This window comes from Porites lutea, chromosome 3 (genome assembly GCF_958299795.1).
Source record: "Porites lutea chromosome 3, jaPorLute2.1, whole genome shotgun sequence".
Lineage (NCBI taxonomy): Eukaryota > Metazoa > Cnidaria > Anthozoa > Scleractinia > Poritidae > Porites > Porites lutea.
In genome coordinates, this window is record NC_133203.1 from 37335559 (window position 1) to 37362125 (window position 26567).

Here is a 26567-nt window from a genome sequence, read left to right on the forward strand (position 1 = left end):
ATTGGGATACAAGGAGGGTATTTATATTAGCTGTAATTAGGATACAAATTGTGAGTAGCAGCTGCAATACTTGCTCATTCACCCCCTAAGGAGTTTGAACTTTATTATTTCAAGGAACCGTCCCACTTCTGGAATTAGATAAGTTTGTTGTTCCTCATGTAAATAGGTTGTGCAAATTAAAATTCCATTTCTTGCACGTCACTGACAAACAATTTGACCCGTGCGCTGAACCGTGATAGGAGAAAATTGCGGGCGCATTGAGACGTTGCAGAACCACCCTTAGCATTTACGAAGTTGTTCGCATCGCTTGTCAGTCGCGTAGTTGCCAAGCGACGCGAGTGACTTTGTAAACGCTTAAAGCCATGCAAGAGAGAAATCTCTGCTCACAGGGTAGTGCAGAACTGAAAGGTGACAAATAACAGTTGTGTACTGACTTAAAGCCTCTTCGACACCTTATGAACTTTACACAACGTAGTGTTCCTTTTGCATCTGCTCGGCAAAAGTTTATGAAAACGCAAGTGTGCTCAATTTTTAAGGAAAAACTTCCGTAAGAAATTTAGGTAGGAATCGAATCCGGAACGTAGAGTGTGAAGACCATCACACTACGCCACTCAGGATTTGGTGCTGAGAATAGGTTGAATTTGAACCTCCGTACACCTAATTGCAGTAACGTTGTCGTAAAAAATGAAAAAAGGAAAAACCAAATAGGAATTAATGAGGCTAATCAAGCCACATTCTCTGGGTGGATTCATTTGCAGCCGTTGCATTTCCCCGCTGGAATGTTTTTTTATTGTTTTTCAGCTTTAAAACAATAGAAAATTAAAACAGGCAAATAAGACCTCCATGTGCGGATGCTGCAAATGAATTCATAAGGCTCATTAGCCTAATTAATTCCGTTTTGCCTTTTTTCTTTTTTCATCACAGGAAAAAAATACAGGAAAAAATAATGGATTCCCATTTTTGGATATTTTTGGGTATTTAAAGAATACCCACAAAAATCCCAAATTTAGAAGAGTGACACCAATCCCAATCAGGGAACTTGGTTGGGAATTCCCTGTTGGGACTTGTCTCACTTTGCCAAATGTGGGATTTTTATGGGTATTCTTTAAATACCCTAAAATATCCAAAAATGGGAATCCGTTATTTTTTCCTGTGCATTTTTTCCGTGACAAAGTTTTTGCAATTAGGTGTACGTTCTAAACCGAAGCGATAATGAATACTACGCTGTGTAAGCTTCATAAGGTGTCCAATTGCCCTTAGGCCGATGGAACCTATAATGCTAGCATACATTCCCCGTTTTCAGGTGGTCAGTCACGTTATAAAAAAGCCACCAAGCTTGGACGCAAGAAACTCACGTTAAGGCAAAGAAAAAAATGCCCTTAGTCCTGTACCAGCGGGGTTCTTGCGACTTTGTATCACGTGAGAGACAAATCGGCAATGGTTCGGCGTACGAGGTTGCAATGTAGCATACATGGAGTATCTGCCTGTCTGTTATTTTCAAGATGGCGCATTCTGGTATTTCTGCTGGTGCAAAGGGCAGACTTGTCTCGGTGATTGGAGACGAAGTAAGGCTAGAGTGATGTATTCAATTGATTTAAAAAATACTTATAACAAATGGGAATGTTTTTCTCTTCCCTCAAGGATACATGCACTGGGTTTTTACTGGGAGGAATTGGAGAAATCAACGCCAAAAGGCAAAAGAATTTTTTGGTTGTAACGAAAGGTAAGCTCAGTTTCAATTCAAAGACCTTTCTAAATTAAATCAGTTAATTCTCTCTCAAAACTTTCCCAGTGATATTTACGGTACGTTTGAAACAGTTTCTCCCGGCGATTTTAAGACACGGGGCCTGAACAATCGATGAAAATCGATATTAATTTATCGATTGATATTTAAGCTTATAATCAACGAACAATCAATCACGAAAGTTTTTGTGATTATCGATTGTCATCAATTATCGATTATATAGGAAACGGATCAATTAGAAACATTGATTTTCATTGATTATTTATTTCATTTATTACCAATACAGTAGAAGCCCTTACTAAAATCGACAGAAATGTTCCACACTACCTGATAGTCGTACGTCTCATGTTGTCGAAAGTGGGAAAGTTGGAAAGTTCCCTGGCCAGGAATCACCCTGGAAGTTAAAAGCCCTCACTAACCTCACTAGCTTGGGATTGTAGTGGGTAATATTAGCCCTCCATTGTTCATGTACGGGCCTTACTTTGCTCAGTTCTTAACAACCTTGGGCCAATATTACCCAGTAATGCCAGTATGGCCTACATGTACGTGGTCAGCTTAGCAGGGTTGTCAAAAGTAGCCGGCTACCGGCAAAAATTGGCGCCTACTTGGTTAGTATCGGCTGGCTACTCGGCTTGGCGTTTCTTTATGGATGGCGTTTTTTGAATAAAATATACCTGGACTAGCCGCTTACTTTGACAACTTAGCTGTCTACTTCAAAACTTTCTGACAACCCTGGCTTAGTAGTGGTTAGTAAGGGGTTCTTTCAACTTATTTTGCAAACTCGACTCTTCCATCACTGAAAAAACCAACCTTAAATAGGCAATTTTTCTACTGTTTCTTTTTTCACTTTAATCTTCTTTTTGCTGTGTAGAACAAGAAATATTGGAAGTTTGACTTTCTTTGAAATACAGTAACATGTATTTAATAGTGTTAAAAAATCAATGTTAATATGAGAGGTAATTTTAAGAATTTCTTGATCTCTGGCATCACAGTTTGGTGTCATAAATCTTATTCCTGATTAAGATTGATGAAATAAAATAACATTGATGCATTTCATCTATTTTGCAGAAACCTCTGTCAGTGAAATTGAAGAAGCTTTCTTACAGTTTACAAATAGAAGTGACATTGCCATTCTGCTAATCAATCAAAATGTAAGGGTGCACACAGGATTTGTACAGATATTTGGATACAGAATTTAAGAGTTTTTCCGGACTTTTTTTTCAAACAATTTATTATTTCTTTTTCCAGACACAAGGTTATCAAATAGGTGATCAACAGAAACCTTAAAAAATGCAGGAACAAAGCTGTTTTCATGATGGGCTGCAAACGTACTTGTATGGGCAAGATTGAGTAGGATTTGATCAAAACAGAAAAAATGTCTCTCATAAAGCACTTGTTGTAGCTTTGAAAAAAAAAAAATTTTTGTAGACGTTATATCCATTTTCTAGACTTTTTCCAGGTCTGGAAAATTGCTGGGCTAATTTCAAGACTTTTTTTCAAGAATTCAAGCCTCTGTACAAACTCTGTACACGATGTAACATAGCTTTTTAGTAAATGGTATAACCATACTATACATTGTTACATCTAAATGTCTATTGTCCAAGTAGTTGTGCATCACTTTCCCTTGGGAAATCACATGAAGCTGTCTGGGAAATTTGGGATGGTAGGGGAGGGAAGGTGCAGGACAGTGCATTACTGGTCACAACATAACGCTAAAAATATTTCAGGTGTTCACAGTTTTCTGAGATTGAGAATATGATACTTTCCCAAAAACTTCTCCCACGGAAATGAAGCTTAGTAAATGCCCAGCAAAAGAAAAAAGGGGCAAGAAAAGCAAAAGCAGCATAAAGGAGAAACAGCAAAAGATAAAAGTCAAGAGGCCTGTGTCATTGTAAACCCAAAACCTATCTTGAAATAATTTTGCTTTCTGTGCATGCCTGAAACTGTGAAAGGTAATATTTAGCATGGCGAACAAAAGCCAGTGTAGTGCTAGACTTGTAACCATATTTTTGGGCTGTTTTGGTCCTTTTTGGCCAGGTAATGACTACATGCAGATAATTCTTGGTTAGCCTTAAAGTTCGTTTTTGTTTAAATTTCTAGGGCGGATGGGTTAAAGGCAATGTATAAAAAATATTTCTCACCCTTAATAAAATTATGGCTTTCATAGATACCTGCCTTTGAACTGAAATTTTCATTTCTAACCCTTAACACTCTTATGAAATGCATATGTTTTTAAAGCTAACTGTTAGTTTTTGAGAATTACATGTTTTCAAGTTGTACTGAAATGATGCTGTTGTTTCATTTTGTTCTTCATGATGTAAAATACCAATTCTGATCAGGTTGATCACAACATGAATTTGTGTTTTTTAGATCGCTGAGGAGATTCGACATATCCTTGATAGTTATGACAAAGCTATTCCAGCCATTTTAGAGATACCATCCAAGGAACATCCTTATGATCCTTCCAAGGATTCCATTCTTAGGAGGGCAAAGGTACTGTTTCTTTTTTTCATTTTATGTATGAAGAGCGTTATTTACAGTCTGCTACACAGCCCTTTTTAGTGTCGTCATGCAACACTCGTCCTCCGTACTAATCAATAGTGGCAGAAGAGTCTTTTGTTTTCTCATTACATGTATGTAATTCTTGATATTTGTGAGTTTAAAATACAATTTTAAAACTTGTTTATGTACATGTATGTGTGATAAACTCTTTTAATATTAGGCTGTGGGTTTTTGTTCCATCAGAAAGTAACGGTTCTGTTTTTCCCCCCCCTTTTTTAGGGTTTGTTCAGCGCAGAAGATTTCAAGTAGTACTAGACTCATTATCTTAAATTTTTTCAGATTAGGTTTGGCATGTGCAATTAATGGATGAAGGAAAACAATAATTTAAACTTATTTAAACACGTTTTTGCATAGGAAGTGACTAATACAATTCAAAAGAATTCTCAAATATCAAAAATAGTTTCATTAAGTGTTTTCTTGGGCAGTTCCCGTTACATTATGAGTTATTCAGAGAAATACTGTTGAGCACAGGGGCGGATCTAGGGGGAGGGTGCAGGGGGTGCGCACCCCCCCTGAGATGACCTGCGGTTTTCTAATACAACTGGTATTCTGCAAAAAAAAAAAAAACTATGCGGTTTGTTGGTGTTGAAGTAGAGTAAGAGACGAGTGCACCCCCTCCTAAAAGAAATCCTGGATCTGCCCCTGGAGCAGCATAACAAATCATTATTGTGAATGATCATCTTGATGTACAAGAGTTGTTGGAAGCATGAATGTTGTTCAGAGTTCTATAGAGCGGTTTTCACTTGACTGTCGAAAGGGATTGGTTTTGGTTTTGGTTTTGGTTTTACTACGCCCTTTGGTTGGCTAGTGTATTTACTTTGGTTTTGGTTTTACGACAGTCAAGTGAAAACCGCTCTATGAGAGTTAACCCATGTACATTAAAGGGGCTACTTAACGTCATAAGGATACTGCTGTTTTAGGTCAAGTCTGTGTGTTAAGTCATTAAGTACTTACACTGTAGTGCCTTTACTAATACAAACACTTCTCCTGTAGAGTTGTGAAGAAGATATTAAACAAATTTGATTAGGAAGCACTAATCATAACTTTGAAGTTTAAATCCATGTACATCCATCCATTGCAACAGATGACAGGAAATAGTTTCAATGCCCACATATAGTCTTGAAATACAAAACTGGTCCGTTATTTTTGGAATTCACTTCAGGCAAAAAAAGTTTTAGTTTTTTTAAAAAACTAGCAAATAGCGTGATGTAGCCCCTCTAAATATATACATGTATGCCTGATTGAAAAAATGTTGTCGCTTAAAAATGTAAACCATGAATGATGAGGCTTCAGGGATTTATGCCATGGGTATACGTTAATTAGCAAATCAATTGCAGACTTCTTTCAACAAAAGTTTACACTGTCACAAGCTGTTGGTGCGGATGCAAATCACTAGAGTGCTTAAGGCATGCTGTTGTCTTTTTATGTCTTTAAGAAAGCTTTTATTTAGGTACTATCTTATGATTTTCAAGTGTGCATTAGCGATATGGCTATGTTCTTTAACTGCAGAGGTATCTGATGTGCCCTGCACGGGTGAAGTTGTGAGCTTATGGTAAAGAAGACTGGAAATTGTTTGACCTTTTTTTTGAATACATCAAGTCGCAAAAAACTTGAAATTTGCAATGTTAACGAAGTTCTAGCCATCAATCCATTAGGTCCCATTGTTCATGGTTTATACTTTTCAAGGGACGTTTTTTCTATCAGGTGTATATTTGTCACCCTGTCAGCAGAACCTTCTTCTTTCTTTTTGAGTGAGAAGGAAAAAGAAGAGGCTCTGCCTTAAAGTCGCAGTGACGAACTTCTGGACCAGTCAATCTTGTTTCTCTCATCAAACTGGTGATGAATTAGCCCGCTGTACCAAGTGCATGGCTGTTGGGTTTGGGTACAAAACTGTATTCAAGCTACTTGCAACTACAGTGGAACCCCGTTAATACGACCACCTTAGGGCAATGGAAATTTGGTCGTATTAACGGGGTAGGGTCAAATTATGGTGCAAAATGCTTTTAAACTACATTCTACTACATCACTTTCATAACAAGGAACTGAAAGAAGTCAGTGTTTTTTCTCATTACTCGGTTTCGTTTACTGTTACATTGTTCAGTTGCATTGAATTGCGGTTGTAAGGTTGTTAATTAACTGCAAAAAGGTTGATTTATATTTGTCTCGCAGAGCCGTTTTCTATATTGTAGCTTACAACACTTTCACAATTACAAAATTCAAAGTTCTGGGAGAAAAGATAAGGAAATGGACTTGAATAGAAAAGCCACAGTGGAAGGCAGCAGAAACAAGAAGGCAAAATAACTTTGAGAGCCTCGAAATGCTGCAAAGTGAAGTCTTTCAAATCTTTTGTATTATTTATTCATGCCTCCTTTTTACTGCACACAGCAATTTACCGGATGTCATGCTAACCACTAACACCTTTGCCCAAAAACATTCAATAAAATATTAGTAATGGGTTATTGTTTGTCAGATTCAGTCTGTTTTCATTCAGCAGCCCCACCAAGCATTTTGACTGGTCGTATAGACGGGGTAATTTTATAAAGAAAATAACGACTCAGGACTCCCAAAGGTGGTCATTGGTCGTAATAACGGGGTGGTTGGATTAACGGGATTTTCACATAAGAAAATGAGTGGGCTTTTGTTCGGGCCACAAAAAAGTGGTCGCAATAACAGGGTGGTCGTATTAACGGGGTGGTCGTAAGGCGGGGTTCCACTGTAGTCTGCGAGCAAGCTCTCCGGGTGGGAAAAGGAAGGAGAGCTTCCGATGATGTCTCTCTGGAATTTGAATTCCACCTCCAATTCCACTGTGGCTTCCTGTTGACTGAGCTGTCAGATTTCCACCAATCAGCATGAAGCAGAAACGAGCATGAATGTAAACAAACATTGAAAAAACACATGCCAAGGGTAATGACGTCATTACTGTCATCTCTGCCAATCAGCATTTAGCATCAACTTTTTTGATGCAGATGCTCAAATTCCAGAGACGTAGTTAAAAGCTCTTCTTCATTTTCCCGCACCGCTGCCAGAGTGCTCTGGAGAGTTTGCACGCTACTTGCAATGCATGCTCAACAAAGATCTTAATTGATTCAAGTAGTCTTTCTACAGTTTGCCAAAATGAAGCAAGCTAGAGAAAAGTTCTGCTGGCATAATAAAAAAGTTTTGCTTGCAAAAAGTAAACAGAATACCTTGTTCAAAATTCCTTTGTTTATTTTATGTAAGTCAAATTGGAGCATCTAACAATGTGATAAACTTGCTATAAGAACAACATTAAAATTATGTAAAACAAATTTGATCAAAATTTGCTCTGAGAGGAAAGCATGTTGTACACAAAAGTACCATGCGGTAAAGTTGATGTGAATAAAAAGTGCCATAAAGCTGACATTTATAGGAAATAAATCAAATCTTTTAAATACCAAACCATTTCTTCAAATAAGTTAACATTGTGTTCTTTGAATGATCACAAGAATGACAAATAAGCATGTGATATATTGGGAACAACTTTGCTTGGTCAGCCTGTTTCATGCTTTTTGTAGGCTGCCAGCAGGCTCTCCTATTTGGGCGAGCGAGGCTCTGAGGTGCCGAGGAAAGGTTTCTCTCCCCTGCTGTCACATCTCTCGTTGTGCGTGTACTTTTCACGATATCCCCCAAATGGCGAGCTTGCTCGCAGGCTACGCTTTTTGATCTATAGAGAAGAAAACATTACTGGTTGATAACTTTTGTCTAGCAGGCTTGGAACTCTCTTTAAAAAGGTAGCATCTCCTGATGCGTTAAAAAGTATGTGGCGTGGATGCATGAGAAATGCTTGCAAGTACATTGAGAAAGTTGTAAAAAAAACTATGATTGGTCAAAGAAAACCCCAAGAGAGAAAACAGGCTTAGTGAAATTTTTCCTTAGAAATCATTACAACCATGGATCCTTGCTTTATCGGTGTTGATCCTATGCTTCTGGCCCCAGCGGTTCAAAAGCTGGATAATGCTATCCATTGGATAAGTCACTATTCACAGAATAACACATTGTTGGTTATTATTGGTTTCTCTCATACTTATCTGCTGGATAGTGAGTTATCCTGTGGATAGCACTTGCATTTGCTGGGGCTGGGATTTTTAGGACAGTTATGGGAATAAAATACTTGTCAAGATAAAAACCAACATTTTAAAATAAGATTTAATTTCTTGTCCCCTTGATTAAACTTTTTGTAAAGATAAGTTGTCAATTTTTTGTTAAGTATGTACTAAGGAGTTGCAGAAAATGACTGAAATATTTTGTGTCCAAAACATCTTGTTTCTTAAACCTCAACACATTCATTTTGGTAAGAATACTTGTACAATTAAGTGAATTATTATTGTTTTGTTTTGAAAAATGCCATGCATTATGTACATTGCTTGCAACTACTGGTTAAATAATCATTACTATGCTTCTACGGATGACACCAAGTGATTTGATGAAATATCTCCTAGTTTCTTGTTACTTTGAGTGTCATTTGCTTTCTTATCATTCAGGATCTCAGGTTGTTCCTGGAAAAAAAAGTTGATCATTGTAACACAGTGGAACTGAACATCACATACCATTACTGTCAATCTTTTCCTTTCTTTCCTTACCCACTTCTCATTATCTTTCACCTTTCTAACCTATGAAACCTTTCTTACCCGTGTCAATCAACAACAATGTTTTTATCCCTAGCAAAATACTGAAGGCCATGAAAAAGGCATTACATGTACATGAATAACAGGCTTCCCATCAATGGAAACTGCATGGGTTGCCTGTGTCCTTTACTTTTGAAGCCAATATATTTTTCTAAACTGCTTTAGTTTGGCTTCAATATTTCATTTTGCTGGTAAAAGAAAAATATGTACATGTAATCTGAGATTTCACCTCTCCTAGGCCTGGGTGCTATAGGAAAACTAATGATTAAAACAAACCTCTTCATCTTCACTGATCACTGCTTCTGGAATGGTTCTATTTAATGTCAACACATTTCTCAGCCTTGAAGTGTCTGATATTCTGCAAGTAACAAATATGTCATTATGGTCAATGATGTGACCTAAACGTAACAGGAATTTTTTTAACTATTGCCACTTGTACATACCAGGTGAGTGAAAACTTTCAAAACATGAAACTTACAGTCTATGAAATTTCTGCAGATTTTCCTGACTCCACACATGTACAGCCCCCTTCTTAATGTCTTCTGCCACCTACAAGGATCACATACAAATTAAATCCTAATTATTAGCACATTTGTACATGTGTAATGTAATTAACCCTTTAAGCCCCAATATCCACATACAAATTCTCCAAACTGATCTCCATACATCTCCTTTAAGAATTAGTTGACAGAATTTGATAAAAGATCATGGAATTTTCTCTATGATGATCATTTTATTAATTCTCATAACTTTATCTTTTGACAGTGAATGGATATTGTTAGGAGAAAATTGTTGTTGGTCACTAGTGGGACTTAAAGGGTTAAACTGTGATTTCATCTGTTTTAAACACTCTGACCTCATACTTGTATCCAAAGTCTGTCCAGTTGTATACCAACACACTTGAACCAATATGTCTGCCAGAAGAAATATTCTTCAATAAATACAATAATTTTTGTAACAAATAAATTTAATAAATATGTCTAAAACTACAGAGAATTAATTTTTAAAAACACTTTTATTTCTTGAGGAAGGGGGGTAATTAATCGAGAACATACAGAGCTGCACTGTTAAAGTGCCCAGTTGCCCTTGATAGACAACATATTAGTTTCTGCACACAACATTGATGCGGGGCATCTTGGATTTCATACATGTACTGTCATAGCTTTGGGACCTGCTTCTTTAAAGTCCTGGGAATTACCGGGCCCAGAAAGCTGTTTTATGTTTGCTTTGTTTACTTTCAAGATCAAAGTTTTGACAGTTTAAAAGATAATTAATTTAATGATACATGTACAATCAGTTAAGAAAAATCAATGGACTAATTTGATAGCAATTACATGTAGCACCAACACTTTGACCGTCTGTCTGCAGATTTTTAATTTCAATATTTGGCTTTGGGCCTGAAAAGGTAGCAACTTTTAGAAAGGGATCCAAGGGAATGCAATGAACATTTAATTTAATTTGACAATGGTCAGTTTGTAAAATTATTAATAGCATTCTCAGCAAATTAACTCATTTCCCCTATCCCCCCTAGAGTCCAAGATTATGGTGAGAGACTTCATTAATATTTTGAAGCAAGTAAATTGTTCTCCTAGTCACCATCTGGTCAAAAAATAATAAAATGCCCAGAGATATCTATACTAACAGACAACTAATAACACACTGTTTGTTTGGCATGAAGAGAGTTTTATTTCACAATAGTGTGTAAAAACTGAACAAAAACCGATACGGGTAGGAGGGATGGGTACATGTAAAAGAAAATTGTAAGAACTAACCACAGAACACGTTGAACAAAATCAAGTAGAAAATAAAGTACAATACGCCCTTTAAGTGCACTATTGAATAACTACATGTATGAATCACATGCTGAACATGCATTATGCAATGCTGACGAGTGGGGAATAACAAAACCTACGATGAGAGGAGTTAATAATTTTGAAGCATCCTCCAAAATAAACAAATGAATTACCAATCAGATACAAACATTTAGTTCTCTTTAGACCTTACCTCATTTCATCTAAAAATGTTTTGTAACATGAATCAAGCCCCTTGAGGTAATCCAGTGGAATTGCACTTTCATATTCCTGAAGGAAAAGGTATAAGTTTCAAGTACTTTGTAAGAGGACAAGAAAAATAAAAATAAGTATAAAAAATATAACACACAAGCTAGTGATTTTGTAAAGGGGTGTCACCGTTAAATTTTTCCTCAACCTCTAGACAACTTTCTCCAAAATGGCATCTTACTTTTCTTTTCATTATTTTTTTGATAGTTTTAAACTTTTTACATAAACCTCATTGAGAGTACACATATATGACTTTTACAGGATTTAAAGCATGACAACATTTTTATTGATTAAACACAGAAGACTTTTTGGAACTAAATTAATGTCTTTTTAAATCAGGAAATCATTCTTTGATTTTTCACTACCTACGTCAACAACAACTTTGTTTTCCCCCGACTTTTCCCTCAGTAATTCTCACTGCGTTACCGTAAAGACGACACACCTACATATTATGTTTTGGATAAATTAATGTTCAACTGATCTGGGCACAAAATGTAGTTCCATTACTTTGTAATTTCAAAGGCTACTGAATTCAGAAATGAAATAACTCATACCCTTCCTCGTCCAAGAATACGCTGACTGCAAGTCTCTGGTGAAACATTAAGATACAAGGTAGTGTGCGGAACCAAGACATCCTTCAAAGCTTGTTTCCGTAGGTCTCTATAATACTGGTAACCTAAAATAATTCAAGATGTATTCCATGAAAGTCAATGGAAAAAAAGAATATGTTCTTCAGTTGTGTAACAGGAGAGTTTGGTATTGTTGCTTTCTAAGGGGTGTTGAATAAAAAAATAAATAAAACTATGATACATTTACAACAAGCCAGTCTTTGAAAATAATTCACTTTAAAGTTATGGAAAGCCTTAAATTCAAGGAAACATTTGATGAATTTCCACTCAAATAAATATTACAATGCCTTTTCTCAAGTAAACAATTTGACCCTTCCCTGTCTACATGTACTATAGTCAAAGGACAAGTAGTATTGCTTTCTGCTAAACTTCTCACATGCATTCACTGAAAATAATTTGTGCTGTTTTTCTTACACAAACTTTACTCAATATAAGGCCAAAAATGGTGCTTTAATTTCACCTTTCCGAGCTAATGCAAAAACAATGCCAAAAACAGTTATGAGATGGCAACCTCTAGGTAAACTAATATACTAATAGATTTAGCCAAGGCCAAAGGCAAAGCCCTTGTGGGATCTTTTACCTTGTAAGAAAATGTATTTTTAAAGTTATTTAACTTTTTTACCATAAGCAAAGTCTTTATTGATAATTATGGATGCATAGATAACCAAATTTTATTACCCATGGTGCTCCACTGCATGCATGAGAGCTCCGCTAAAAACATCATTTTTTGTATACCAAGTATGCTTGTTCATTAAACAAAAAAAACCAACAACAATTAAAGGAAGAAAAAAACAATAAAAAATCTGTACCTTCATCAGAGATAGTTCCTTGCTGGTAGTTAACTTCAGCAAAAACTGAATCACTGAAAACTGATCTGTCTAAGAGAGCTCCTTGACCTTAAAGGAATTTGTGATAAATTATAAAATTTCAGTCCAAACATCAACAGTTTTGACCCTAGCTTCAACAAAAATGTGTTAAAAGTACAGCTGTAAAGCCCCGTGCAAATGGACGCAACATTGTTGGCCAACAACTCCTAACATTTGTTGTGTCTGTTTGCACATACTGTAGCTAAAAGTTAGACCAGTTTCAAACTTTGTGCAAAAACTTTCAACAACATGTAACATCATACAATGTTGTGTCTGGGACATAAGGTCAGCTAGTTTTGTATTTTGTTGTGAAAAGAATAGAAAATAGGACATGGAAGTGAGACTGTTGTGGAGTGTCTAACTATGATTGATTGGATATGACTAATTGTTTTGGTTGGTGATTGTCTGATGACTGTTATTTGCAGCCTTGTTCATCCAATCAAAGTGTATCATTGAGTTGGCTTTCATTTGTACACATACACCATGTACAGTCTGTGCAATAATGCTGACCCACAAAATGACCCACATTGCTACTTGGAAAAGTTTTGTCCTTCACAAAAGTCTCAAAAGCACCCCTATGTCCAAAATTGGGTCAATACCCTTCCCCTTTGCACTAGGTATCCCTTGTGCTGCAGTTTAGTGCATAATGAGGTTTACCTGTATCTCCTTCTATGTGGGCCAGGGGGGAGGGGTACTTTAGGAAGGTTTGAGTGGAGATGTGCCGCTGGAACCCTGGAATCCTTAATTGATACCAGAGCTAGTTCAGCTGAATTTTGATCCCCTAAACTAGACTAAACTCCCCCAACCTCGCCCCCTCCCCCCAAATCTCAGAGTAGCCTTCAGGATCATTTGCATAAATTTAAACTTGATGATTTGATTTTTTATATTTTTAAGAGGCAATTCCCGGCTTCCCTAGTCTGGACTAAAATCTTCAACCAATTGATCAGTTTCCTGGAAAAAATAATGAAAATAATGATATCCTATCCTTAAGCTAGACGCAAACTTTCTGATTTATATACCTTATACCAGAGTAAACTGCTTGAAAACCATACCCTTCACAGCGGCACATACCTAATATATACCCGTGCATGTAGGGAGTAGCTTTGCAGAAGGACACCACAGCCAAGCTTCGACTTCGACATAAAAGCGAAAATGAAGCTCAAATAACATTAATTTGACTATTGTCTTGTTACATTTTACATACCAGAATTTAGAACGTGTTTAGTTGCTTCAATATATGTTCTGAATCTCTGTTTGAAGATCCACAATTGTAGTTTCAGAGCGTACTTTTTCGGATCTTGATAAAACTTAGCTAGGTAAGGATTTTTTGTCGTGGGTTCCAGGAAAACACGATACTTCAACTTTCTGGCCAGTTGGCAAGCTAGAGTGGATTTTCCAACACCTATGTTTCCTTCTACGATCACCAGTTGTGCCGGCAAAGATGCGCTCTGCACTGACGACTTCAGGCCGATCATTGCTGAATTAAAATTTGTTGTTGCAAGGATAATTGTTGAACGATGATTTCTGTTGAGAAAACCAAACCAGCGCCATGGTATTACTCTGAACATTTGACACATTCACAGTTTCCTGCTCCCAAAAAACGTTTCTAGAATAAAAGCTCGAGTTCCACTATTCAATTGATTTTCGACACAAAAAGTGTGATCGGGACGTATTCTACAAGATATTTCAAAACAACAAGGTGACTTCGACATAATTTAGCTTAATCCACCGTCACTTTCAAAGACGGTTTCATTTGCTTGTTTCTTCTCACATCGGGCGAAGATTAGACAAAAACGTTGGTTATTTGCCGCAAGAGACTGGTCAAAAGAACAAATTTTCAAAACTCACCTTCTTACTGGCGCGCTTCTTGTTCGAAATTTCTTGCCGCCAAAATTTCAACTCCCGCGAGACTTTGCAAGCTACAAACCTCACTCGCAAAGCATGATGATTGGATAGAGCGGTTTTTCATTTCACACAACAGTGAGAGAGTGCGGCGGGAAACTTCTGTGCAGTTCTTGAAGAGGTTTTACAGCAAAATACTGCAAATATCTACCATGGTAAGCCCCAAAATACGATTCATATCAGCAAGAGTGAATGCTACTACATTTTCGTGTAACGGTTTTGGGTTAAAAATGAACGCCGAGGCAAGAGTTGACCAAAACGTGGTTTGTTATTTAGCCATTCATAGCTCCTCCTTCGCAATTCGAAATGCTTCCACAAGAAACCAACCATTTTTTTAATGAAGTTATGAATGACGATCATATCTTAGTAGATTATCGTCAGTATTCAAGGAGTTTTCATGCTTTTTGGCTCGTTTTGGCGTTTTAATTTGAGGCTTCGGGCTAGTCCGAACTCGAATAAGCGTCCCGAAACGAGGTGCGTGCGGGGCCTTCGATAAGCTTATTTATGCACCTATGCAGGCAAATCTTACTTTTTATCTACAGGTACGGTAAAACCTGAGCTCTGTCGCTACAGCAGTTGCGACTTCGTAACAGTGTGAATGCTTTACTAGGTTCCGACTGATGTGCAAACTTAGTTGGGAGACAACATATGGCTAGGTGGATATTCCAAAATTGTTTTTGCTGGCAGAGTTGTGCAGCAGTATGTGACAAAGGTGACCCGTGGCCCGTGGAGCTGGCATGCAAGCAACATTTGCATGGATGAAATGTGAAAATGGGGTTGTTTGGCATGCACAAAAAAACTTCCATCAGTATTACTTTTTTTTGGTCTGGGAGCTTGAAATGATTACTGTCTCTATTTTGATTGCCATGAAGTACATTGTAAATGGTGTGTTACAGAAGCATATGGTCTTTGTTCTTTTTTTACCAACAAAGCACTTATGGGCATAGCGTATCTGGTGTAACATGCTGTTGCATTTTTTTCATATTTAGAGTGTCCTCAACAGCTTCATGGAGGATGTGTATTTGCATCAGTATGTAAAGATTGCCTTGGTAAGTCTCTTTTTGGTTTCCAAATAATTTACTGTACTATGATAAACAAGCCTCCGATAAATAGGCATACCTTGGAACCAGAAAGGCTTGCTGACTTGTACTTTAAACAAGCTAACTTTACCTGGGAAACTTATTCAGGCTCAAAAAGTAAAAATTGTATTTATTAAATAGCATGATAAACGAGACGTTGCTTTTCTTGCGCCTAATGTTTCACCATGTAGTGAAAAGTCTGGGGAAGAGAAGTTGAAATCATGAACCCTCATATTTTTGATGTTAACACAACTAACTTTGGTGGTGTTGACTGAGCAGATCGACTTTGCTTGTACTTATTCTTATGTGGTACAAGTATCTGTTTTGGCTTTGTTTTAATTTGACTGCCTGTAACACATATATTTTGGAACCTGAAAGCCGTGTGAAATGTCCACAAGATATTTTCTGCCTTGAGTTGGGAAAGGGAATCATCAGCAATTTCAACTCCTGGAAACCTCCCAAGCGATATTTCTCTGCATGTCTCTTGGGACCCATTAACCAACATTTCCACCAAAATCAATGGTCATCAGAGGCAATGCATAATCGTTAACTCCAAAGCTAAAAAAGAAATCCGAGAAATTTTATGAAACGACACCCAGAAATATCAATGCACTCACCTTAGAACTTTGGTCTCGGGAGAACTTTATCTCACAAGATCAGTGATTGAGTCCTTTTGTGCTCATATCCTTGAGACAATGACAGAACGGTCATGGATCACTGCTAGGGAGGCCACATGATGGAAAGGTTCAAACAATCTTTTGTTATCATAGTCACCATGATCTTAACTTGCACCATGACAAAGGACAGGACTACTCTATGTCAATTTTGTTTGACCATTAAAATGAAACTGATGGTTTAGGTGATGTTTTACCGCTTTCTTTGCGTTAAATATCGAAAAGTTCAACTTTGGAGTTTGTTCTACTTTTGCATGCTCACATGCTGTATAAGTCAAAGAATTCCTCAATTTCTTGATCTACATCTTCTAGTAATTCTTTCTTTTGCCATCTCTTCCATCTTTGCTGAATTTGAGTGAATTTTTCCACAGAAAAGCTGGCAAAGAATTTATTCTTCTTCATCAGAAGAATGAAAAGCATGGTAAAAACTAAGATGATTCTTCTAAAATTTGCCAAAAATCAAATCATGAAATCAGAAAGCTGACCTTGGTCTCAAATGAAAACTCAATTTATGCATGTCCCATTTCTGCATGTTTCAGTACTCAGGGGAATTTAGTTTCTAAGCTGCGGCCAATTAAAGTGAGCCATTTATGGAAGTGCACATTTGGGTGCACTGGATTTTCAGAGTGGTTTTACTTCTGGGTGCATGAGGGCGCACCAGATGTTAATGGGACAAAATGTGTTTAGAAATTGAAAAGGAATATCTGCAACTTTGGTCAACGAGATACTGTATCAACAATATTGGTAAAAATTCAACTGAGCGTATGATCACTAAATAGTTTAATTTACATGTAAATTTGTTCTACCACCTCACCTAATTTATAGAACAAAACATCAGCCACATCAAAATTGCTGTAAATAACAGAAAGTGTTACTGGAGAAGGGATATAGATGGGTCTTGAATGTTCCGTGTAACTTTCAAGAAATTTGTTGGTGTTGATGAATGTTTCTCTGTAATATGTCCCAACAGCTGAATCTTTATTCCTCTTTATTCTGCACAGTGTAACCGTAATTTACGATGATGTCAAGGGGGCAGCAAATTTATATTGTTAAAGGAACATTGTTGCAAAGGAACTCCTGATTTAACGATTTGGCAGCATAACAACATAAATTAATGATGCATGAACATTTGGATATGGTTAATATATATTATTAAAAACTGAATCATTGGATAATGCAATTCTAGCATTTTGATTGACTTAGCCCTTATGGTATATGAGCTATTATACCATGCTCTCCATATATGGCCGGTGTACGCGTCAGTTTAAAATTGGAAGCTAGCTGAGATTTTTTTTGCGAAGGATAGAACGGCGTCCGAAGCAAATTGTTTTAATTCATTTCTTAGAATACTAGAAATGCAATTTCATCGAAAGAAAAAAGACAAAAACAAACGAAAAAGCCACAAGAGCTTGTTTGAAAGTTTGTCGAAAAACACATGAAAACACATGGAACTAAAGTACCTTGACCAGCTACGAAAGAAGACAAGTGTTGTTTCTTCATGATCGCGAAGCCATTCGCCGATCGAGTCACTCGCGGATAGATAACTGCAGCTTGTTTATCTGACGTCAAGAATATAAATCACAAGTAACCAGCTACAAATGCAGGCTATGCAGCCATTCACTAGAGCAATCGAGGCGGCAGTATAGCTTCATTTCTTGTTCAGCAAAACCAGCTTGTGGCTTCAAACAACTTCATAACAAGCGACCGAGGTAATAGTTTTTCTCTGCTGTTCTTACTTTTATAACTGCACTGAAAATCCAAATTCACAGTAATTTCGACGGCTGTCACTTAAAACTTCTTTTCCTTCACATTATCTGCCAGGTTTTTTAGCTATTCTGCTGTGTAAAATCCTAGAATCCCGATGAGTTTTTAAAAAACTAATGTTCATCGCTACAATGTTTTGATTTTTCATTCATGCAGTCCAGGCGAGTCCGTTTGAGCGCTGACAGTTTTGATAGACATTTGACATGTGAATAGCGGAAGTCCCTTGTCTTTTCTGGTTTGTTCTAGTCGGGGAGATTCAACAAGATTTTGTGGGTGTTTTTAATAAAACAATTATTCCACTTACGCTTGTTGGATATGAGATGACTATAGCCAACTCAGCGGTACGTGCCTCGTTGGCTATCTATCATCTCATATCCAACGCGCCCTCGTGGAATAATTGTTAATTATTAAATTTTCTAAGTTCTATCCGTAAAAAGAATATTGATATGGGCAATTGAATCACAAGTACAGTTGTAAATAACAAAACAAATGACTGAAATGAACAATGCAACAATGACTCTAATGAGTTCTGTAGTGGAGGTTAAATTCATATGCTCATGTAATCTCTTCTCTTTGTACGTGCATTGTAAGACACGTGCTGCTTGATCCAATCGCGGACACAATTTATTGCTCAATTATCAGATTCCACATTAACTGTACGTGACATTAATATTATATCTTTGTAACAGAAAAAATTTGATGCATGGGTCATTAGATTCCTATCGTTATACTGGGAATATAGTTGAACCCAATATTTTTAGGTCAGGATTCTGCTCCATACAATTTGCTGTAAACTTTTTTGGGACTCAGAATATTTATTGTTAAATCGGGAATATCATTGAATTGACGATCGTAAAGAAGACCTGTTTAGCTTGTATGTTTTATTTTCCAAATAGAGGCCTGAGGGGAACTTGACCCTTTGTCTTTTCATTAATTATGCATAGACACGCGTAAATAAGACAAAATTAGAAAGAGACAGTTCTCCAGAGTATTATCACATGACTTGTATTGGGAAAACAAAACATACAAGCTAAAGAGGTCTATTGGGGTTACACTGTAATTTTTATTTTTTTTAGGCAGTTGCTATAATAAAAAGAAAGCCTAAGGATGTGACGACAAAGTTGTATATTGAAGACTTGTTGAAAATTTTGCAAATTCAAGATGGTAATCGGAACAGAAAGGTATGACCTTAATACGTTTTTTCTTTGTTTTGGGGGAAGGTTTGTAGGGTGGGTGCTCAGTAAAGCCTTAGTAATATCCTGAACTTGTGGGGCATTGTTTTCCAGCAACCTTATAATTACAGTACTGCTCAAAACTAAGTTAACACCCTCTCGCAAGACGCAAATTGCATTGCGCGCTACACGATTCCTGTAGCGCGCTACGCGATCCTCGTAGCAGACGATGGCCTAAAAACTGTAAGTATGTTGGCCAAAATTCTTGAGCGATTTCAAGAATCAGCAGTTTAAAGCTTTACCGTGCCTAACACAGGTACAAATTTTTACCTAAGCAACCTGTAGACTGTTGCGTACGATTTGCTTTGTGAAGTACTGGTATTTACGTATTTGTAGAAAACAGACCTTTAATAAAGTCTCTTTAAAACCACTGCACCTCCTTGAAAACTTCATTTTGTCTGAAAACTTTGAGATGATACAAAATGTAGCTTCGCTTGTAACTGCCTGCAGGTTTTGTTAAACATTTCAAGCTGAAATGAATTGTAGACCGAGTGGCAACGCTTCCAAAAGTGCTGTCATAGCTTTTGGCTACAGCTGTACCTTTGGACAAACAGATGTTCCAGCGAACTCCTACTGGAAGAAATCTACATTGTATATTAAATAACCTACTGTATCAGTTCATGGAGCTGTTTTTAAACTTTAAGCCAGTAAGTTTATCAAAAACCGAATCTTTTCATAAAGTGTAGTATGCATGTACAGTACTTGAGAAGTAGGTTTTGAATTACACATGTTTTGACGCCGTGCAAATCTGTGATTGGCTGTCACGCAAAAAATGCTGTCCAGTGAATGCACTTTTGTCTTATTTGGCTGCTTTAAATTGTTAAATTCAAGACAATTTTCTTTCATAAATCAAGTAGAAACTTTTTAAAAAAATTATAAAGAACAAATTAAGCTAACATTATTTTGTGATTGTACGCCAAGTTGAATTTTTTAAGACTGATGTTGTTGATATCTCATCGGCATAACGTGCCGCTACGCGTGAATGACAACTACACACATCAGAAGAGCTGACAATTTTTTTTGTGTGGAGAAACTCATTGTTAGCGATTTACAGTATACATGATTCTTTTCACGTTAATTTGTTCATTAAAAAAAATCAGGAAAACTAGAAGCAGTTTTCACGTTTTGGCGAACAAAACATCATGGTCAAATGCAGTGTCAAATGTCAATTGCTAACAAATCCAAAAACTCAGAAACTCCAATAAAACAGTGGGCTAATGAGTGATGAGTTAAAAGAAAGCTTCTTGAAAGAAACTTAACCAAAAATCTAACGCCTGTTTTCCTCAGTCTTTGAGGTAACGCTTCGAAAAAATTTTGGTTCTTGCCTTGCAGGAAATGAGATGCAACTGGCAACTTACTTTTGAGCGGTACTGTACAATGAATTGAGTTCCCATTAAACTGCAGTCTTTGTGGCACATTTTCACTTGAAAACCAAGCCAAACCCTTGATAACGATCTGCAGTAGCTATTTAAAAGTAAACACCTGGAGAGATTGCTGGTTTTAGGAGAAAAAAAAGAGTGAAGAATATCATCAACCATCTGGGCCCAGTTGTTCGAAGCCCGATTAGCGCTTAACCTGGGTTTCTTTTTCTTGTGTTCAAAATCATTTTCTCGGATAATTTTCTCTGTTATTTGTAGAGCCTCTAATCATCAACTTGTAGACAAAAAGAATTAAAACTGAAATGCTTTTTAAGCTTTCAAATCTGCATTCAAATCTCGCACTAACCCTGGGTTATCTTAACCCAGCTTTGAACAACTCGGCCCTGTTGTACATGTACATGTGATTATGGGAAAGAGAGCCCTAGTCGTCACCCAGAAGAATTCATCATTAGATTGTTGCTGTCCTAAGTTTGTCAAAGCTTGAACTTCCTAGTAATATTGTTGTCATTAACATTTGAGGTTGTGGAGTTGGACAAGAGGTTGTTAGAAGGGCAAAGAGATTTGATGTCAATAGTTCTCTCTAAACCTGAACTGGAGCTAGGTAAGTTATATAAAGAAAATACTCTGGTATAAGTAAGCAAAAGCAAGATGATGAAGATTCCATAACAACTTGTCCTGTAAAGTGGACATCTCAGGACTTGCCAAGTTGCTTTTATAACAAATAACCTTAATTATCACACATCGATTTGCAATGTTTTTCCAACCTTCTCTTCAAAACCATGTTCTTTTTACCCACCATTCGGACCTAAGTGGCAAATCAGTCACAGTACTTTTAGCAGGCGCGTTCATTGTTACAAATAAACCGACTGCGAATGTACTAGTTTCAAGGAGAGTATTATGAGACTTGAGCTTATACTCCCAATCCTTTGTTTGGTTGGCATTCTCCTAATCCTTTGTGTTGTGGCCAGTGCCTCCGGGTGCAAAGAAAGTCATTTTTACAGCTTGCAATCCGGGCAAGCTGAAGCTAACATTTACTAGCCCAAACATAATTTCAACTAGCCCCAAAACGTTTTGATGAGCAGATTGCTTTCACAGTTCTTCTGTAATTTGAATTCCTCAGAAAACTTCACTTGCCTGTTGTGCAAGTGAATAACAGAATTCAATAGCCTGATAGTGAAATCCACTAGCCCTGGGCTATCAGACACTACTTTCTTTGCACGCTGTGCCTTTTCCCTCAAATCAGTCTTGTATTAAATGTGCTTCCAATCAATTTTTCATTGGTGCAGAATCTTCACATGTCGATGCAAGAAAAGAATGTGCAAGTGTGACCTTGTCTAATGTAGAGAGATGCATGCATTTGTTAAAAAATGGTATGGATGTGTTTTTCATGAATTACATTTTGAAGTCTATTATGCTGTCTAGGTATTCTGCTGGCTTCTCTTTTTATCATGGTGCAACTGAAGGTGCACTTGTAACATTAAAAATGGCAGAATACTGCTAAGCAGGGATTTCTAAATCCCTTCATTAAAGTTCTGTGTTCTTGAGTTTACTGATGTTTTCTGAGTCCCTGAGTTTACAAATTTCAAGAGTGTAGTTATATGATTGCCAAATCTAAGCTAATTTTCAACTCAACTCAACTAATTTCAACTCTAACAAACTCAACTTTTAAATTATTGGAAAAAACAGTCATGGTACATATTTTTGAAGCTTTAGCTTTTCATAGCGCTTTAAAGCTCCACAGATGACAAAAACTGGGATTTTACAGCTAAAAAATCAGCAGATTTGATGCAAACTTCTGTTAGAATTGACTCGAAGTAAAGTCACGTCAACTACTTCATGTCAAAAACGCTGAAACAGTCCAGGGGCCAAATCCCAGAACTTGAGAGAGCGCGTTTATGTTGGTACATATACGTACGATTCCTGGTTAAAGAGCTAAGAAGGGACTGCTACAGAATATTCAGTAACATTTATATTCTGGGAGAGAAAAATGTACATAAGTACAGCTGTAATAGTCCAGTTTCGAATTAAAAATTACTGCTGAATGCAAACATTAACGACACATTCATACAGAGTTAGTCTTGACATGAAGTAAAATATTCAGAAATTCCAGCAAGTGTTTGAAATTTGAATATACACAATAGACAGAGTAATAAAGAGGTCTTTTTCTTGTTAGAATTTGTGAATATATTACTTCAGATGGAGGCTAAGCCTGTTAAAATGTGTCTCCACTTCTTTAATTCAGCGGCCAAAGCAAACTCAAAACTGGACTATTGAGTTGGTAATAATGACATTATCCTTTGTCTAAACTATTATTTTGTATTTCTTTATACAGCACCATTTCACCATGAGGGGAGTGAAAATCCAATGTTATTTTTGGAAGATGGTTCTGTTTTGAAGAGTACACTGCTAGGTGCTTTAGAGTGTAAGTTGGCTTGTCCTACAGTGTAGTAGTACATTTTTAAAACTTGTCCTTTGTCTCATTTTTAGAGAAACTAATTTTTAGCTTTTACAATCAAGCAAATGCTGTGTTAGAGAGGAATCTTGCATCTGAGGAGACCAAGTTTGGTGGAGGATGCCAGAAAACGCACTTTTCAATGGTGACAGCTCTGGCCCTCAGTATCACTATGGTATACTACTTTTAAATTCCTGTTTTATTTTCCTTTCTCTTCCCTCTTTAGTTTTGACAATGGCTACACTTCAAAGTAAAGAAGCTCTGCCTGTTCCAAAACAGATGTACCAGGCTTGCATTATCAAACTTGAAGGTACCTTATATTTTTATTAGAGTCCTTTTAGTGTATTCTAAAAGATAATAGGTGTTTCTTAATATTTAGAGATAGTTGAATGCAAGGTATGCCTGTCTTGTTTGCTTGGATGTGCTTCCTTTGCTTTCCTTTACAATGTGTTCTGTTATAATGATTGCTGGGCAATAATATTATTGTATTTACAGCGTGCAAAGAAAGTCATGTCTGATAGCCCGGGGCTAGTGGATTTTGCTATCGGGCTAGTGATTTTTGTTCTTAACTTGCTTGACAGGCAAGTGCTGCTTTTTTTTGGGAAATTCAAATTACTGAGGGATTGTAATCAACCCTACTAATCAAAAAGGGTTTTGACGCTGGTTGAAATGACTTGTGGGCTATGCCCAAATGGCAGAATGTAAAACTGACTTTCTTTTCACCCTGATTTAACTACCAGAGCTTTGTTGTATTAGATGGCTATTTCAATCCCCAGGTCTTTCATCCATTGTTGATGACTATTCGAAGATTAAATCAAGGGTGGAGCAGATGGTGGATAGTCTCTTGCATTATCTTCTACAGCTTAGAAGTCCATCACCGGTAGGAAAATTTCTGCATTTATTTAAGGTGGCTCGCTAGGGTTTTTTAACTGCCTGACAACTAATTTTCAACCCTCGAGGAAATTCATTTAGTCATGACTTTCCTGGAATATCAATGTTACATGTAAACTATCCATACACTGAAGTTTGATATGCAGTTAGCTTTTGGAAGATGGAAGCGTCCCTCGCAACTCGGATGTTGCCATGGCAAACTTTTGTTATTTGGTATCAAATTTTGCCGAGAGAAAGGAACTCTTTAGAACAATTGGTTAAAAGCATGAATAATGCACATTATGGGTACTAGCACTTTGGCCAAGTTTGGTTGATTTCTATAAGAGCATTTTTAAATAAAGCATGTCTGTTTTGGATTTTTTAAGACATTTTAACCAACCCATGAAAATAACGAATCAGTGAAATGCCCACAAACTTTTCTTCACTGTATCAGACAGGTACTTTTTCAAGCCTTCAACGTTCAGTAATGCTACAAAATCAGTTTGATGATCTCTCTGTATTTTCAGTATTTCTGCAAAAATGAATAGCGTGGCTAATTTATTTGTTTATTTTAGTTTCCATAAATGAATTTTCTTTAAATTTACTTGAAAGGTCTATTATTCCCCATACTAGTTCCCATCAAAGTTTGAAGTTTATTGATGTAATCTAAGAGTATAAATAACCGACACCAAAACTACAATGTTTGCGCTATGTTCTTGAGAGCCCTTTCCTTGCAAGACTTTTCTATCGTCCATATATTCATACCACCATAGTCTACCATGTGTGAAACTTGTAGTGCTTCATTAGCCACTACTCTGAATGTGATAATAAGGGGCTGTGTCACTACACAGCATTTATCCTTGTTACATAATGTGCCACAGATATATCTTACCAGTCCACGTCCAATATAACTCCACGCCTTCCACTTTACACATCTCAACCAATCCCTAAAATATACAACGCTACTGCACTACTCACACATCCCTAACACACTTAAAAAACTTCCACACCTAGTACATTGACACCCAAATGTATGCCCCCACAGCATCTTGTCTTTATTAATTCATGTCACAGCTGGAAACTGCCAACTGCCATTTACTGTATATTCATCTTGGTCTGCTTTATGTCATACATGTATATTTTTTACAGTACTGATTTTAATAATCAAACTAGACTTCCTAATATTGAAATTAACTTGAAAACACCCAGTATCAAAGTCCAACCAAATTTTCAATCATGAACTATAATTTCAAACCAAGTTTTGGAATTGAATTTCAGCTTAGGAAAGCTCTATTATGAAACCGGTGCTCTTTTCTTCAATCCTCTAACCAGATTCTAATGCTGTTTTTGTGCTGTGACCTGTTAATGCATAAAAACCTCCCTGCGAGATATAAAACTGTACAGGACTGTATTCCTAAATAAAGTACTACTAAAGGCCTCCTGATGGAGACATTATCATTCAAATATTTTCGCATTTTCTAAAACGTATTTTGTAAATTCAAGATATTAACATTTACACTGTAGTATGCCAAAACTTTTGTCTTTTTTGCTGTGCTATCTTATATCCTAATATGAATAAAGTGATTGCACGCATCCATTGTTATATCTTTTATGATAGTATATGAGTACCATCCTGGGTCATTCGGTAAGACCAGTTTGATGAAAAAAAGTAGAACAAAATAGCCGTAGTTGCCTGCAAAGTTGATCGTGGTCTTATAATGGGGCTGGAATCCTTCCACAGAGTAACCCATAAAAATGGTAACAGACATCATTTTTGTGCAATTGGGTGTATCAAAACCTGATGAAAGGTTTACCTCTACAAAAGTGAATAATTATAAAAGGATAGAGTGAACAATTAGAAGTTAGTTGGGGGTGGGGGGGGGGGGTGCTTGTAATATTTTGCTTAACGGTAGTTTTTACTTTAACTTAGTTGTGCACAATTTTTGATTGTGAAACTGTTCAAGGCTTTTCTAAGTTTCAAAGCCATTTTTTGCTGACCTAGCGTGAAGTTCATCAAAGTTTACTGCCTGGTAATGCTTACAGACAATAACCCTTTTGTGCCTCCTGCTTGGTTGATGCCATCAAGGGTATTCATTTCCATGCCAGCCTTTACCAGCTTCTATTTCATGCTAGCAAACTGTAAGGCGATAGCAAGTTTATCAAGACCTGAAAATCAAAACGCTCCTTCGTGGGCAATCAGAGAAATTTACCCACCATCGGAATTCTGTCGACATTTTTCCAAAAAGCCAACAGATTCTGTAATTGGCTGTCTTTATCTGTTAGCCCTCAGATTTTGCAAATTCTCTTGTATGATCTTAGCGCCATCTCTGTACTGCACACTTATACCATGCACTTGGGTGGGAGAGTCTGCAATTGTTTTGGTGTCAGGGAGAAGATAACGTTCAAGGCGTACAATACTGTCTGGTCGAGAGGAAGCTATTTGTAGGATTTCAGCATTCTGATCTAGACCAGTGGTCTCAGAGTCAAGTACCATTTTATTCGCCACTTGGTAGACGGTGCTTGTCATGCTACTTGTCTGGAATGTTGTGGTGCAGTTAGAATACTTATGGAATTCCTCCTGTGTTAGTGATGCCTATAAATTGTTCAAGGTTCTGTTTGTAATGCCCATGTCTCCTTGAGACCTACATGTATGTTGGCTTGACCCAACAGGAGCCAACTTGTTGGTTGCTTCTTCAGTGAGGAAAGGAGTG

At 36.9% G+C, this 26567-nt stretch overlaps 3 protein-coding genes across 4 annotated transcripts; 2 read left to right on the plus strand and 1 right to left on the minus strand.

Moving 5' to 3' along the window:
• The first annotated feature begins 1457 nt into the window (after positions 1–1457).
• Positions 1458–4793, plus strand: LOC140929696 (V-type proton ATPase subunit F-like). The gene is made up of 5 exons (XM_073379423.1): positions 1458–1565; positions 1642–1723; positions 2813–2895; positions 4115–4237; positions 4526–4793. The coding sequence occupies exons 1-5, from the start codon at positions 1503–1505 to the stop codon at positions 4553–4555; spliced, it is 381 nt and encodes a 126-aa protein (XP_073235524.1). The 5' UTR covers positions 1458–1502; the 3' UTR covers positions 4556–4793.
• Positions 4794–8434: 3641 nt separating this feature from the next.
• Positions 8435–14420, minus strand: LOC140929697 (deoxyguanosine kinase-like). Of its 2 annotated transcripts, XM_073379425.1 has the most exons (9): positions 14353–14420; positions 13709–14028; positions 12448–12534; positions 11564–11685; positions 10954–11030; positions 9806–9863; positions 9428–9498; positions 9226–9307; positions 8435–8820 (listed from the first exon to the last, which is right to left on the minus strand). In XM_073379425.1, exons 2-9 carry the CDS (start codon positions 13977–13979, stop codon positions 8716–8718), a joined length of 873 nt encoding a protein of 290 aa, XP_073235526.1. In that variant the 5' UTR covers positions 13980–14028; positions 14353–14420; the 3' UTR covers positions 8435–8715. The 2 variants fall into 2 exon arrangements, with proteins under 2 accessions (XP_073235526.1, XP_073235525.1); XM_073379424.1 differs by lacking the exon at positions 14353–14420 and having other exon boundaries at positions 13709–14310.
• A 4569-nt stretch (positions 14421–18989) lies between these two features.
• Positions 18990–23905, plus strand: LOC140932239 (uncharacterized). Its single transcript, XM_073381867.1, has 6 exons — positions 18990–19104; positions 21054–21135; positions 21821–21904; positions 22867–22956; positions 23213–23296; positions 23763–23905. The coding sequence occupies exons 2-6, from the start codon at positions 21099–21101 to the stop codon at positions 23903–23905; spliced, it is 438 nt and encodes a 145-aa protein (XP_073237968.1). The 5' UTR covers positions 18990–19104; positions 21054–21098.
• The last annotated feature ends 2662 nt before the right edge of the window (positions 23906–26567 follow it).

Bases quoted from the DNA above. Each gene is read 5' to 3' on its own strand.
- LOC140929696 (XM_073379423.1), top strand. From the start codon at position 1,503: ATGGCGCATTCTGGTATTTCTGCTGGTGCAAAGGGCAGACTTGTCTCG. The intron at 1,566-1,641 runs GTAAGGCTAGAG...TCTTCCCTCAAG, and splicing joins TCTCGGTGATTGGAGACGAA to GATACATGCACTGGGTTTTT. The intron at 4,238-4,525 runs GTACTGTTTCTT...CCCCTTTTTTAG, and splicing joins CCATTCTTAGGAGGGCAAAG to GGTTTGTTCAGCGCAGAAGA.
- LOC140929697 (XM_073379424.1), bottom strand. From the start codon at position 14,081: ATGTGTCAAATGTTCAGAGTAATACCATGGCGCTGGTTTGGTTTTCTC. The intron at 11,031-11,563 runs GTATGAGTTATT...CTTTTCCTTCAG, and splicing joins GTATTCTTGGACGAGGAAGG to GAATATGAAAGTGCAATTCC. The intron at 9,864-10,953 runs GTAAGGTCTAAA...TTCTTCTGGCAG, and splicing joins ACATTTTTAGATGAAATGAG to ACATATTGGTTCAAGTGTGT.
- LOC140932239 (XM_073381867.1), top strand. From the start codon at position 21,099: ATGTCAATAGTTCTCTCTAAACCTGAACTGGAGCTAG. The intron at 21,905-22,866 runs GTATGGATGTGT...TTCTTTATACAG, and splicing joins CATGCATTTGTTAAAAAATG to CACCATTTCACCATGAGGGG. The intron at 23,297-23,762 runs GTACCTTATATT...TTCAATCCCCAG, and splicing joins TTGCATTATCAAACTTGAAG to GTCTTTCATCCATTGTTGAT.